General features: G+C 47.6%; 2 protein-coding genes across 6 annotated transcripts; one reads left to right on the top strand and one right to left on the bottom strand.

Annotated features, from left to right (window-relative positions):
* Positions 1–482: 482 nt before the first annotated feature.
* Positions 483–5,064, bottom strand: LOC117895280 (protein flightless-1). Its single transcript, XM_034802859.1, has 4 exons — positions 4,654–5,064; positions 1,257–4,450; positions 1,047–1,197; positions 483–983 (listed from the first exon to the last, which is right to left on the bottom strand). Exons 1-4 carry the CDS (start codon positions 4,705–4,707, stop codon positions 573–575), a joined length of 3,810 nt encoding a protein of 1,269 aa, XP_034658750.1. The 5' UTR covers positions 4,708–5,064; the 3' UTR covers positions 483–572.
* An 863-nt stretch (positions 5,065–5,927) lies between these two features.
* LOC117893272 (protein tweety) lies at positions 5,928–15,503 on the top strand. Of its 5 annotated transcripts, none has more exons than XM_034800115.1 (8): positions 5,928–6,015; positions 8,052–8,476; positions 8,566–9,051; positions 9,141–9,904; positions 10,113–10,282; positions 10,940–10,951; positions 11,033–12,050; positions 12,110–15,503. In XM_034800115.1, exons 2-8 carry the CDS (start codon positions 8,339–8,341, stop codon positions 12,555–12,557), a joined length of 3,036 nt encoding a protein of 1,011 aa, XP_034656006.1. In that variant the 5' UTR covers positions 5,928–6,015; positions 8,052–8,338; the 3' UTR covers positions 12,558–15,503. The 5 variants fall into 5 exon arrangements, with proteins under 5 accessions (XP_034656006.1, XP_034655845.1, XP_034655927.1 ...); XM_034799954.1 differs by having other exon boundaries at positions 5,929–6,167; XM_034800036.1 differs by having other exon boundaries at positions 5,929–6,323.
* The last annotated feature ends 434 nt before the right edge of the window (positions 15,504–15,937 follow it).

Raw genomic sequence — 15,937 nt, 5'->3', positions numbered from 1 at the left:
ACGATAGATTTGTACAATTAGTTAGACCGTTTCTAGTGTTTCGTTTCGTTTTGATTTGATTTTATTACAGCTAGCTTTAGGTTAACATTTTAAAAGGACTAGCACAAAGGAGTGATCCTCTCCTCAGCTCTGCATGTATATATATATATATATATATATATAAATATTGCGTACACATGTTATGTGTGGTTGTATATAAGGGCGGTTTTTACATATTTTGTATGTATGTATGTGTACGAGGCGCATGCGAATACTTGGCGTTGGGAGGTTAGCTAATTAGTTAGGGTCGGGGGAGCGGGGGCGGGGAGTGAGAGAAAAGTGCTCTAATAAAAAATTACATTAATTATATAAAACAATTAAATACATTATAAAAGTACAAACATTTTTCCAATCCAATCCATTCCATTTTCCTTTTTTTGCAGCTTCTCTCCTTCTCTCTCTCTCTCTCTCTCTCTCTCTGTGTGTGTTTGTGCGGCTGGCTGGCTGTCTCTGTCGTGTTCATGGCTGCTCTTCTTGCTGCACTGTCACGGCAGCTGTCAAGCAGCCACTCCAACACGCCCCCCGGCCTAAGCCTAAATGTACACCTTGAAGGCACTCCAGCCATGAAAACATTTACTAAATCGTCGCGACTCCTTGTTCTTCATCGTGAGAAACAGTTTACGCGGCCGCTCGGGCTGCTTTATCCGCATATGCTGTATGTACACCTGTGCCGATTTGTAGGCCAACTTCACCTCCACCTCGCTGCAGCGCGGCCCCATCCACAGGAAGACATGCTCCCCATTGTCGAGTATCATGATGTCATCGTCGGCCAGATCATCCTGACAGAAATCGGCGCACTTCTCGGCCACCGTGTAATAGCCGCGCTCGTTCGAGCAGCGAAACAGACGCGTGTAGTTCATGTATTCGGCATCCGTGTCGTAGGGCTTGCGACCGCCGAGTGCCACCCAAAAGAAGTTCTCCGGCTCGTCGCCTTCGTTGAGAATCTGCAGGGGGGAGTGGCACGGAGTTGTGTTCGTTGATCGTTGAATGAACTTCTGTGGACTTACCTGCAGGCTCACCCAGGGACTGTTGAACATTTGCTCGGCTATGTCCTGCACCAGTTTGGCCTCCTCGTTGCACGCCTTGCTGCCCAGCCACACATAAACAATGCCCGACTGTGACTCGTCCTCCGTTTCGAATGGCACATGGAGTATGTAGCTGCAGGGACAGGACATGGGAGTTAATTAAAAGGTTATTTGTGCGCGCCTTGAACCTACCAAAATGCCGAATTTAGATGCACTGCATCCGGATTGATTTGTATGAGTCGCGTGGTCAGCGCACCGCCATTCGAGCGCAAGTGAAAGAACTCCACGGGCGCCTTGCCATCGGCTGTCAGAGCCTTATCCTTGCGCTTGCCCGTGTGTATGATAAACTTGCGCTTGAAGTGCGACATAAACTTGAGGTTCTCCTGCTGCTGAAAGATGCGCATCACCTCCAGCTCCTCCCCGAACATGGCCTTGAATTTCTTTTGCAGCGTAAACGTAAACGTCAGCCAGCCCATGTTGCCGGCATTGCGTCCCTGCCAAAAGTACACCACGCATTGTATCTCATCCTCTGGCTGGGATTGCATCAGCTGCGATTGCAGCGGCGACTTTGGGTTGCTGTCATCTGGGGCACTCGCTGCTGCTGCCGGCTCCACATCCTCGCCCGCTGCCTCGGGCTCCTCAACGGGGATGCAATAGCGACACAAGAAGACGTAGCACTCGCCCGTGTAGAAGTGTCCCAGCTCCTCCTCTGGCAAGCGGACAAACTTCTTGTTCTCGAGCACAAAGGCCTCCATCATTTCCAGATCGTAGTTCCATTCCTCCTCGAGCTGCTCGGCCTCGGCCAGCGGCATGGCCGATTGTCGTGGCATGAAGAGTGCCGCCAGATCCGTGCGCGTCTCCTGCTGCCGCGCCCACTGCGTTAGGTTGGCGCCCGTCTTGGCCACGGACTTGGCTGTGCGCGTAAAGTCCACAGCCATGACCTCGTCCCAGCCAAGGAATTTGGTGCGAAAGATTTGCATTTCATTGCCCTCGGGCACGCGCATGACGAGCGCACACTCCGGCCGATCCATCATGTTGAAGAGCTCCCGACTGAGCTTGACGGCCGCCGCACGCACCAGTCGCGTCGACTTCTTGCCAAACCACACAAACAGATCCGTGTAGCAGTCCAGGATGTAGACGTGCTTGCTGTTGAGCAGCGTGTGGCAGAGCTTCTGTTCGGGCAACTCCACCTGCGGCAGCTCCAGATAGCCCATGCCCAGCTGCACCTGATAGAGGCGCGGCTGCACCGGCTGATAGTCATCCGGGACATGCTCTTGCGGCGGCTGTGCGGCTGCCTCCTCCGCGGTGACATCCAGCCCCTGCCAAAACTCCTCCGTCTCCTCGCCCTGACGCTCCACATTGATCTCGCACTTGTTCTTCCGCTCCGTCTTGTTGATCTTCTCGGCCATGAGGCGTGCCTTCGAGTTGAGCGTGTTCTTGGAGCGCTTGCCCAGCCAAATGTGTATGCGTGTGCCCAGATCCAGGACGAATGCGTGCCGCGGATCCAGCGACTCAAGCGCCACGGCCACCGGCTCCAAGTGCACTGTCGCCCCGTAGGCATGCACCAGATACAGCCGCGTGATGTGGATCATCTCTTCGATGTTGTAGAAGCCCGTGGCCGTGCGCCCGCCCTCGATGTAGATGACTTCCGTGTCGAACAGGGCCAGAAACTCGTCCGACTCGTCGCCCTGCTCCTCGCGTATCGTGCGGCAGCGTGCGCCCAAATAGTTGCGCAAATTCACAGCATGAATGGCCGCACAGGCGCGCTTGTCCAGCGTCGCCTCGTTGCCGATCCAAAAGAAAATCTCCCACGTCAGGTTGCCCAGGTCATCGAAGCGTGTCTTGAGCACAATGTAGCAGTCGCCCTCGTAGAACTTGCCGTGGACCACCTCCTCGATTTTGTTGGGCAGAAAGTTCTCAATCTCCCAGATGGTGAGGCCCGGCAGCTGGCCATCCTCCTTCTCAAAGAACTTGGAGTAGTCCAGCTGGGGCTTCTCGAGTGATTCGTCCCAGCGCTTGGGCTTCAGGGACTCGGGTTTGCCGCTGCCATCGTCTGGCAGCAGACCCTCGGCCTCGTTGTCCTTGTCCTTGGCAATGTCCTTCATGCCCTTGAGCACCTTGGCGGCATCCTGATCGCCATCACAGCGCGGTCCACGTCGCAGCCGTATCTTGCGCGCCGTCGAATCCTTGGGCGTCGCTGCAGCGGGCATTGAGGGCGGCACAGCGGCTCCGGCCAACCGCAGCTGCGTCTGCAGACTGAAATCGATGTTGTAGAACTCCAGGCTGGTCGCCTTGCTGGCCTCACTCGGCTTGGGTGGCATCACCAGATCGGGATTGTTGCGCAAATCCAGCTGGTCGAGTCCCTCCAGCAAATGGATGGCATCGGGCAGTGTGATGAGGCGATTGCAGCTGAGATTCAGCTGCTTGAGGGCCCCGCAACGGCAGACGCCCTCGGGCACCATTTCCAGCAGATTGTTGGCCGCCGAGAAGACCTCGAGGGCGCCCAGCTTGCCAATGCCCGAGGGTATACCCTCGAAATTCAACTTGTTGTCATTGACAAACAAACGCCGCAGCTTGGACAGCTTGCAGAGGGCGGCGGGCAGGGCGGTCAGCTGATTTCGGCATAGATTGAGCGACTCGAGACGCTGCCAGGACTCCATGCTGGCGCTGAGCTCGTTGATCTCATTGTCGCTCAGGTTGAGCCGCACCAGCGTCGGCACATTGTAGACGCAATCGGGCAGCTTGGGCAGCGCATTGTGCGACAGATCGAGCTCACAGAGATTGGCCAGGCTGTCCAGGCTGGTGGGGAAGTTGAGCAGCGTCCGCTGTGTGCCGCTCATCTTTAGCACCTCGAGGCTTTGGAGGGAGGGCAGCTGGCGGAGCTGGAACAGCTCCAGCGGATTGTGCGACAAGTCGAGGGTCTTCAGGTTGGTCAGACGTCGCGTCTGGGGTGGCAAGGTCTCGAGGCGATTGTGCGACAGATCGAGAAAGAGTAAATCCGTCAAGTGTATGAACAGCGGGGTGGGTATGCACTCGATTTGATTGTGACTGAGATTCAGCACAATCAAATTCTTGGCCCTGTCCAGGCCATCGGGCACCTCCTTTAGCTTGTTGTGCGACAAGTCCAGCGTGGTGAGCTCCTCCAGGTGGAAGAGCTCCGGCGGTATGCCGCTGTTGCGCAGCTGATTGTGCCGCAAATCCAATGAGCGCAGGCAGGTCAGCTCTGTCAGCTCGCCGAAGATCTTCTCCAGCTGATTGTGATTGAGGGAGAGGTGCTCCAGCTTCTGCAGCTGGCCCAACTCCTCGGGCACCTCCTGCAGCTGTGTGTGGTCCAGTGTGAGCCATTGCACCCGCGACATTTGCCGCATGGAGCTGGGGAATGTTTGCTGCAAGGCGCACAACAAAAAAATAGAATCAGAAACCATCAATCCTTCAGTCAGAGGTATCAATCATCGCAAGCACCAGCTGCTGCCCGTCATAGATCATTTTTTTTCTCTCTCATCTCTTTTTTTTGTGACCTGTTTTTGGCAGGCAGGCAGGCAGGCTGGCCAGGCAGGGGCGCGGCATTAGAGAGGGGAGGAATACTCACACTGAAATCATTTTTGGTAAAGTCAACACCGCGTACAAACGGTAGGACACTCATTTTGATAAAATCCACATAAAAATTGATTTATAAAACGACTACACTCCGGGCGACGACGACACGACAAGCTGCTGCTGGCCAGGGCCCCTGTTCTTGTTATTCCTATTTCCCAACTGAGGCGAATGTGTGTTGGTTGGGTGATGATGATGATGTGATTGCGTTTTGATACTTCCACGACTTTTTCAATTCGGCTTGGGATCACTAGCTAGCTAGCATCCGCAGCACTGATCATTTAATTTTATCCGATAGATTGATCAATTTTCTACAAGATTCACCCACTTTAAGTACTCATTTTCGTAAGATTTTCCATAAATAACAATGTTCAATCAAAAATAGTCATCCAATTTGAGGCCTGGTCACCAGAGTGACCGCGGACTTATCGATAAAATATACCGCACGACCCTTAAAAATATACCAAAATATACCTTCTCATTTAAACAATATACCGTAAATATACCGTATATTCTATAACATTTTCCTCGATTTTGCTATTCTTTTCAATATTACCAACTACTTAGGACCCTCAGCGCTAAACTGTAATTTTATCCAATTCATCAATCAATTTTCCCCTAGTCTGGCTAGTTTTCACGACTTCCTTATTTTGGATTTTGTGCAAAATAAGGATACAACTAATAAGGTCAACCACAAAAAGTGGTATAAAACGTTAGGTGAGTAAGAATGAAACACACCGATCTATATACATTCTCGGAATCTATAATCAGCAAAATTTTGTTGAAATAGATCTCCAACACTTGACTTGTTTTTGCATTGATTGGATCTTGAGACTTCCAACATTACTCTCACCAGCACTCTCAGCGGTGCTGCAAGACGACTAAAAACAGTCTTCCATCGATATATATTGTAGATGATATAGGAGTAAAAAAATTAAATTCATGAATTCTATACATATAATTAGAGGTAAAACTTTATTTTATTGTTTGATAAACACTACTTAAAACATATTTTTTTACTCAATAGTTTATTATAATAGTCCACCACTAGAAATTCGAATATGCCAGGGCTGGCAAACCAATCCGTTGGTGCACTTAATCGACAAATACGCATTCAAACGATACGGGAAAGGGTAAACGGCAGCCAATGACAAACAGTGATCAAGGAGTATTCATTCAGTAAACAGAATAAACTGAACTGAAGTGAGTAAAATGAACTTTCCAGTAAACTAGAAATCAGAATCGGCCCGGCGGCTTTCAGCAGCCCTGGACACCACCACGGGGAGGGTGGAAACTTGCGCACGCACCGCACTGAGAGCTTCTCCTGTTTTGGGTGTCGAATCGGTGGAGTCGGGTCGTGAGTAGAGTCGAGTCTCCTGTTTTTATCCTGTGAACTAGTGAACGTGCCTCTACGGCATATCAACATCGTATGCATAATCTAGAGGGTGTGACCGACCAAATTGAACGACACAAAATTTTCATACTTTGCCCAGTCTTCGGAATGTGAAGGTCCTGCTCGTGTTTCCTTTCATTAAAACTCAACCGAAAACAACAAAAAAAAGAGCCACAGAAACGTTTTTAGTTAAACAATAAGACAAATCAAGCGTGCTTAACAATATGGAAATGTCAAGGCCAAGGGTTTATCGCTTAAAAGTGAAATAAAAAGTAATAATCATTTCGAATCAGCGGGATGCGGTGTACTCGGACTCGTCGGTACGCTCGGGCTTGATAAGCCCCCGGAGAACTGTGTGGAAATATGGGGGAATATGAAGCTTTGTTTGTTGTGAAAAATTGTGTACCCATTTGGGTGGTCCCTGCCAATAACTGAGAGTTTTTTTTTGCTTGATTAAGTGGAATTCAAAAATGTCATTAAAACACTTGACGCCCAATAAGGTGGAACTTTAATTTATGCCTTCACTGTTCTGGTTTTGAAGTGATTTTGAACGCACATCAATTGCAGCAGTACGAGACGAGGGCGGGTGCATGTGTGCGTAAGTGTTGTCTATGTGTGTTCTTGTGCGTGACGTTGTTGCTGTTACTATTGCAACTACATAAGTGCATATGTGCCTATGTAAATATGTATGTACGTTGTTGCATTGCATTTGTTGTAAATCCATGGAAACCCCTAAGAGTAAACTACACAAATGTTGCTTTCCGGCGATGCAGCAGTCAGTGAGCGAGAAGAGAATAGGAGAAGAGATGAGGAGTAAAGGATGAGGAAGAAGTGGGCGCAGCAATTACGAGTGCGTGGTTGGTGTGTTCGGTTCGGCATGAAACGAGACGACTTTGGCAAAGGAGGAATAAGGAAGCAGAGTGAACTTTTAATCAATAGATATATAAACACACACACGCACATGCACCCATATACTCACGAAGTCGCAAACATAGGGCGAGGGAGCAAGCGAGAGAGAGAAAGAGCGAATCCAGAGAGCGAATAGCACAAACAAAGGCAACAATAATGGGAGCAGCAACAACAACAGTTATACTTTTAAAACAGCAAACCAAGAGTGCGCGCATAGGGAGCAAAGACGAGAGAGCGAGAGTGAGAGAGTTGTCAGGCCAGAGAGCGAGCACTCCTGTTACCGTTACTGTTGTTCTTGTTGCTGGCTTCAGGATGAGGAACATGGGTTGGGGGATGGCTGCTGCGGCAGGCTGCCAGGAAGAGGAAGACAAGTGAACAAAATTGCTATTGCGCTGCCCAGGCCGCAGCAGCAGCAGCATCAATAAGAAGGAAGGAATAAAGGCGGAGATGCCAACCAAAAACGCTTTTTCTAGGGTGTGCAAAATAATAAAGTCTGTAAAACGCGGTAAAGCAAGAATACAACATGCAACAAAATAATGTTTAATTAAAGTGCATCAAAGAGGGCGTACAAGAGGCAACGGGCAACCTACTTATTGAGCAATTAAGGCCATGCCCACACATGGGCATGCGTACGCCCACGCATACTGTATGTGAGCATGTGTGTGTGTGTATGCAGGAACCGTTTGGTTCATTGAGGTGCCCGCTGATGTGTGTGCGTGTGTGACAGACAGAAAGAGAGAGAGAGAGAAAAGTGTAAATTTGTAGATCGGTGAAGGCAAGTTTACTTATTAAAGGTGAGGCATTACCAGGAAACGCTAATGGGATACACAAGTACATACATATGTAAATACATATGTTCATACATGCATATGTAGTTGCAAAAAGTACAACTTTGGATAGAACCCGCAAGATTTACGGCAACACAAACACAAGCAGCTGGAGCTGGAAGATGCCCCGTTCTCCACATTTGTTCTCCTTTTTCTTTTTTGCATATTAAATCTTCTCGTACTTACACACACATTTTCCAACGCTCTGCTTTGCTCTACTCCCAATTTACCGCACCCCGACGACGACGACTACGACACACACAGTGCACAACAATTTGGATTTGGTGTCAAGAGGTTAGGAAACGCCGCAGCCCCGTGAGCACGTAGAGCGTGTCAGAAGTGACGTCCAAACCCACCAACAACAAAAGGAAGGGGGGGTGAAAAGCAGACGCAAGTGTGAGGAAACTCACTCATCCCACACACACGCAAACACTTAGACTCCCCGCACCCACATACACGCTCAAGAGGGAGAGAGAAATCAAAGGAGTGCGAGAGCAAAACCGTTATAGAGGGGCTGCCCAACGAGTAGAGAGTGAGAAGAGTCGTGCAGGATGGGCGACTATCACGAGTTTACGGATCAATATAAGGTCCCGGTGATAGCCAAACTGCTCCATGCCCTGCCCCACTACAACATCACATTCCACAAGATCAACAGCACGTTCCGGCCCAACGATGAGATCTACCTGGAGGTGAGCAAACAGAGAAAATCAGATGGGGCTCAAATCATTTGAATTCCAATTCGAATTTCAATAATTCCTTGGTTTTTTCGCCTGCACAGAGTTTGGGCATCTTGGGATCGGTGCCAGCGGCGCTGCTCATCGTTTCGCTGCTAGGACTGCTCTTCTATCTGATGACAAGATGCTGCGACCGTAAACCCCGACCGGCCCACTCGATAACCAGCCTAAAGGTGGCCCTATCGATTGTGACTGTGATGTGCTGTGCCGCCATCGGCCTGGGCCTATACGGCAACGATGATCTGCACAATGGTTTGCTCGAGGTGCTCACAGCCGGACGGAAGGTGGACAATCTGGTGACAACCATCAGGAATCAGACGCACATACTGGAGAACACGCTAACGAATCGCATCAGGCCGCAGCTGGTGGAGCTGGCGGATATCTTCGATCAACCGGTATCCAATCAGACGGCCCTATCCAAGCTCTTTGTTTCGCTGAACATTGTCCAGGGCAATGTGACCCTAGCCACGAATGCAGCTAGCGATATACGACGACCCCTCATGGGTATTTCCATGACGCACTTTCTGACGGTAAGTCCCAGTCCCTCTGTAGAGAAAAATCACCTCTAAATATTTTCTCCGCTTTCCCCGCTTCTGTTTTTTGCATCCTGTCTTTGCAGCGCGGTGACCAATGGGAATTGATACGCTGGCCGGGCACAGTGGCCACACTGGCGCTCCTCCTTGTCCTATGTGCTGTGCTGTTGGTGGGCGTGGCCAGGCATTCCCGCTGCGCCCTAATATTATTTAGCGTTTGCGGTCTACTGGCCGTGACTGGCTCCTGGCTTATGTCCGGCCTGTATTTGTCCTCCTCGGTGGCTGTGGGCGATCTGTGCATCAGCCCAGCGGACTTCCTCGTCTCCACAGCCCCCCGTGACCTGCCCACAAACGTTCTGCTGCACTACACCCAATGCGAGCCGGGGCACACGAATCCGTTCACCCAACGTCTGAGGGAGTCACAAAATTCGCTGAACAATGCCCGCAGTGCCATGGCCACCGTGATGAAGATCTCCCTGGTGCTGTTCAAGTCGTCCGGCCTGCAGCCAAAGCTGGGCGCTGTGAATGCCGATCTGAATAGCAGCGAACGGCTGCTCACCCAGCTAACAGCTCTCGTTGACTGCAAGGCGGTGCATCATAACTTCTTGGCAGCCGCCCGTGGGCTCTGCGAGGGAGGATTGCTGGGACTGGTGCTAATGCTGATCGCCAGCTTCATTGCGGCCATACTCCTGACGATTATGGTGTGGGTGGACTCGCATACATGGATCTACATACGCAAGCGGAATGACTATGCCCAGGTGGATGAGCCGTCGTATATATCGCATCCGGCACCGCAGAATCATCAGCAGATGATGAATGCTGCACGGACATTGCCGCGCAATCATAATGGGTATGTTTTGGCCGATGCACTGGGTTGGTGATGCGCCCCAAATTTGTTTTGGGTGTTCTGCACCCCAATCGTGTCCTGCCGTAGCTTGAACCCACCCGTTTCCCGCCTCCATTCTCTCTTCTCTCTCTCCCACTCTCTTTCTCTCTCTCTCTCTCTCTCTCTTTGTGTGTCTCCTTGGATCTTTGTGCGTTCGGCACTGTCGTTGCAGGCACTTTAGTCCGCCGGTTATCAGCGGCTCGCACACACTGCAACATCCCAGCAAGCGGCAGCAGCACGAGATGATGGCCCATGCACACATCCAGCAGAATATGCGAGCCATGGGTACCCATACGCTGGGCAGACTTCCATCGCACAATCACAGCCCCACCCACATGACTGGTAAGTGGCAATCACGTGGCATCAGTGTCCTCCCTCCACCACATCCATAAACAATCCACACACACCCACAACCCCCACAAACCATGTCTCTCTCTCTCTCTCTCTATCTATCTATCTGTCTATCTGTTGTATCTTATTTTATATGAATCCTTAGAGCCTCCATGAGGCCCTCAAATCGAATTGAGCTTTGAATCGGTGGCCATAATTGGCCTGTAATTGTTTCAATTTAGTTTTTGGTAAATATTTTTTTCCGATTTTCCAGAGTCTACCATTTATCATGCACATGCATGTAAATGGTTTTCCAAAAGAAGTCGGATTTATCGACTTGAAACAGCTTCTCACAGATTTGACACTACAATCGAATGAACATTTGTAGTTCCAATAGCTGACAGGTAGCTGCAAGCCGTGGCAGAAGTTATAAGAATTATTCCCGCACTGCCAAAGGGGCGCTCAATCCTCTTCTCCATAGCTCAATTCGGTTCTCATTATTTTTCTTTGTGTGATCTTTCGTTACATGCAATGCTCTTGCGCCCATCTATCGTCCAATCGTTGCATTGAAATTCGTCGACTAACCACATCCTGCATCCTGCATCCACATCCGTATCCTCCATCCGCCTTGCTAATTGAAAAATGTGTGTTGTGTGTGACTTTTTGTAGGTCCCAATAATGGTAAATATGCAACCCTAAGCAAACAATGCAAAACTTTGGAAGCCAATGACTTTTACTGAAAACCGTCGCCACCCCCCGCAGCAGCAGCAGCCGCAGCAGCAGCAGCAGCCGCCGCTTCCGCACTCGCCGCCAATATGCCGCCAACGACACAGGCCCAGGTACAGGCCGCACAGGCGCATGCCCAGCAGCAGGCACAGCACCAGCAACAGCATCAGCAGCAGCAGCAGGCACAGCAACAGCAACAAATGGGAGGACCCCAACCCATTTACTGCCATCATCCACATCAGCATCCACACCCGCATCCGCACCAGCATCAGCATCCGCATTCACATTCGGCTGCCGCCGTGGCCGCTGCGGTACAGCATCAGCATGCCATTTACCATCAGCAGCAGGCCCAGGCCCAGGCACAGGCACAGGCCCAGCAGTATGGCACATATACGACAGCGGCAGCAGCAGCGGCGGCGGCGCAGGCCCATCATGCACCGCATCATCTGCCGCCGGGCCAGAGTCAGATCTATCAGCAGATACCGGCACATCTGGCACCACAGTTGGCCGCCAATGGGAATCCGCACTCGATCTACCAGCCGCTGGTGGCCGTCAGCCAGGGTTCCATTTATGTATCAAATTTGGCCACAATGCGTCGACAGAACAGCCAGGCTGGACCACAGATACCAGCCCATCATCATCCGGGTGTAGTGCCGCCACCCAACCCCCACCAACAGCAGCAGCAGCAGCATGCCCAGCCCCCGCCACCATCGCAGCAGCAGCAGCAGCTGCATCAGCTCAAGTCGCCACAGCAGCACCAGCCACATCCTCAGCAGCATTCGCAGCAGCACCAGCAGCAGCATTCGCAGCATCATCAGCAGCAACCCGAGTCGGATGTAGTGCCCATTAGCACTGCAATGGACACGGCCATCTACGATCGGGACAAGCAGATCTACAAATGCTCCACGCTGCGACAGGGCGGCAAGTTTGATCCCAAGTACAAGCCATCGATATTGAATTGTCCCTTGCCGGAGATACCCAAGGATGCGGAGCAGCCCAAGGTGGAGTCCATCTATCAGCAGAAGCAGCAGGCGCATCATCAGAACTATTCCAAGTAGGTATCGCCTGCGATCTGCATCTCTAACGCTTCACTATTCTCCTTTGAATCTGCAGAACTCTGCAACGACCGCCGATGAAGCTGCCGCCGCAGATGAAAGCCATACCACCGCCTCGCATTGGCACGCCCACATCGCCACCACCGCCCTTGGCACAGCCCACACAAATGCTGAGCGAGAGCGGTGGAGTCGCTGGAGGCATTGTGGGTCTGCAAAATGGTGGCCCCAACAACAACAACAGCAGCGAGGACACATCGTTGCCACCGCCACCGCTTGAGGCACAAACTGCACACCATGTGGAGGCGACTCCGCCCAAGGCACGCATGGGTCAGGCGGCCAACGGGAAGGCAGGCAATGGCGGTCTGGTGGCCGCCCTGCACAATGGCGGCGGAAGCGTGACAACAGCGGCTGGCGTGGGCAACAACACAGTGGATGATGATGATGATCTGCCGCCACCGCCGCCAGCGATAACCGATGAGAGCAACTATGCGGTGACCGAGCTGTAAGCAGAACGAAAAGGAGACAAGGCGAAGGACAAAGAAATGGGAATGGCAATAGGCTTGGACTTGGGCTTGTGCCATTGAATTTTGAGGCGTCTTCCAGCGGAAATTACTTCTAGACTTTTTTGTATTATAGACAGAGAGACAAAAATGGCGCGAGGAAATGGAGATGGGATGGTATAGGGGTGGGTTATGATGGAGCGGCGACTGTTCCTGTTTCTTAATTTGTTGCATTTATCGTAAATCGTAAATCGTAATCCTACAAACCGGGAATCCTCTTCTTTATGCATCCTATGCAAAACTGCAAGCTATTAGCCCACAAATTCGACTTTTGTATATACTATACACTATAACTACATCTACATAGGATATACATATAATTATTACACACTATAAACGACGCACACGGATAGGCAGATAGACAGACAGAACAGACGTACGGAAAAAACAGACAACAACTCGTGCATATTTAGATATTTGACTTATAAACTTAACTTTATACTATATACCTATATATATATAGTACATATATGTATATGTAAAATATATCAACACGATCTATGAATTCATATATGTATGTCTGTCTATAAAGACAACACGGTTATTCCTTTTTGATAATAGCATACTTTTACCAATCGCTAGAAAACACACACACAAAAAAAACCGAAAAAGAAAAATGATATAGAAAAGCCAAGAGACAGACACAGACAGCAATTATGGGGACAAGTATAAGGTATTGTAATATACAAAATATTAATCTATAAAGACACGAGAAAATTAAATGGGAATTCGGATCGTAGTTAATAAGTTCTAGGAATCGAAAATGTAGTTGAAAGTTAGTGAAAACCTTTTTTTTTTTTAAATACTCGTATGTACTTATGGCACTTGTCGAGTGTTTGATTTGGGCCAATGGGCATCTGTGTGTGTGTGTGTGTGTGGTGTGGGGGCAAATCCATCAAGATTCCTATATTTCCTTAAAGCATAGCAAAAATCCTTCAAATCTGTTGATATGCTGTAATAATGTTTTAATTATTTATCAATAATCTCCTCAGCTTACTCGTTCCATCAAAATGCTTGCCCAAAAACGAGCGTGAACGAATTTTTCCCGCTCGCTCTCACTCACTCGCTCAATCTTCTTGTAAAAAATAACGAGCTACGAATTGATTCGTACTGATCGAAAGTCTTGAAGTGTCATGGTGTATAGCTATGAATTCATGCCGGATCGTTTTGCACCTACTTTAAACAGAATTTTGCATTTAAAACTGATTCACTGAACTATTTGTAGCAGCGAGTGATGTGTGATATTCTTACCTCTAGTCAAACCAGCATTGGAAGCACTTAGTCAAGAAAGTTTTTGATTTATATTGAATGATTTTGTGCAACGATTAAAACTACTAAATGATATTCCTTGCCCCCACACTATCCACCAACAAACTTCAGTTTTAATGATTGATGGTGGGTGTAGGTGTTCGACTCTGTCCTGTGTCTTGGGTTGTGCGTCGCCCGGCTGATCAAAAACGACTTGTGGATGGATCGCCTGGAGACTGGCTGGGGGTTGAACCGAACGGATAGATTCCCCCCCCTGCGATTTTATTGTGTATCTAACCTAAGCTTAACATGGAATGCATTTATTATACATACAACTTAGCACATATAAATATACAACTATACAAAACAACACACAAACAAAAAAACCAACAAATAAATACGAGTAAATATATAAACAAAGTATAGACGTTTGGTAGCTAAACAAAAGAGATGGCAAAGGCGGGCAACACAAGTACGAGTCTAGCATAGCGAAACAAAAACGATAACCAGTTAGAAATGAGATTTAGATTGGAACCGAATAGCAATATAAAACTGAAAGTACTGCCCTTCCCCAACCAACCAACCAACCAACAAACAAACCAGCAAGAACTCTCTTTCCTCCCACAGAAAAAAGGCAAAAACTTAAATATAAAATATGAAATATAGCTAGTTACATATGTATGACAAACAACCAGCAAACGAGGGGGAAGGATTGAGTTGAGTTACGAGTTCCTGTTAGAGGAATTCCCAATACCAGACCAGAGGCCAACGAAGCGTCAACCGAGGCCAATCAACTAAGGCAAAAAAAAAAAGAAGAAGCCCAAACACTGCCCAAAAAAGGAAAAAACAAAAAAACACACAGCGAAAGTTCTCAACATTTACACAAACCGTTAGCTATATAGGTACTTATATTATATACATACATATAATAATCACAAAAACAAAAAAAAACTCCACTGAAAATTGAAAATGGAAATTGATTAAATTGTAAAAAAAATATATGAACGAAATTTAACCAGAAAGGAGGAACGTTTTTAAAAAGTAAATATGTATAGATCGTGTAAAGACAAACTAATCAAGTTTTTTTATTCGCTTATTATACAAAATATAAAACAAACAAAAAATACAAACATATGTTAGACAGCAAACGAAAAGAAAAGAAAAGAAAAAGAAAAATCCTCTTTGGTGGAGATTTTGTACTCCAACGGGAGGGTTGGGTGAGGTGGAGTCTCAATAACAATGACAACAACAAATCAATTGAAATCATTAAAAGGTTAACCCATAATGAGACAGTACCAAAAGAGAAGCACAAAAGCAAAGAAAGAAAAAAACTCCCTTCTCACGGAGTCTCAATTCAAAAATACAATTAAAATATATACATATATAAATATAAATAAATATTAAACAATTAGTTCGTAAATATATTTCTGTGTTAAATGTTGTCATCGTACGCGTTGTAGTTATTACAAAAAACAAAAACAAACAAAAGATGAAGAAGAAAGCAAACAAAAAAATACACAAAGAAAATACGAAGTTAGCGACGTTTTTTTCGAAAAACACAACATAAGATCGAGAGTTGTACAACATATACATACACACATACATATATACTTATACATATATACTCTATATGGTATGTATATGAGAAAAAAAATAGTTAAAGAAAATGTAAAGAACAGAAAGGCAAACAAATTAAGAAAAGAAACTCAAAAAATGGAACCGCTTAGTTGCATATTAAACAAAACAAAACGAAAAAAATTAAATCTAACAAGTCATAAGAAAAAAATTGAAAACTCTTGTAAGGAATATAAAAAACAAATACGAAAAAAATGTAATAAATAAGTGTGTGCCTCCAGAAATCCGTTTTCCCTCGAGAAAAAAGATATCGGATTGGCACCGAAATGGTTTGGGCGCGGGGCTGGGTCAAAATGTCTGGAACAAAAATAAACAAACAAATAAAAAATAAAAAAACACAAGAAAGAGTTAAGGAAATGGAAAAATCAAGACAAAGCCACCCCCAACAAATTTCTTTCAAAAGCAAAGCAGCAACAAAGTAAAGCGCTAAAAAAATAAAAAAT

This window comes from Drosophila subobscura, chromosome A, assembly GCF_008121235.1.
Source record: "Drosophila subobscura isolate 14011-0131.10 chromosome A, UCBerk_Dsub_1.0, whole genome shotgun sequence".
In the NCBI taxonomy this organism is placed as follows: Eukaryota; Metazoa; Arthropoda; class Insecta; order Diptera; family Drosophilidae; genus Drosophila; species Drosophila subobscura.
Note: the sequence above shows the minus strand (reverse complement) of the source record. Positions and strands in the feature narration are given on the sequence as shown.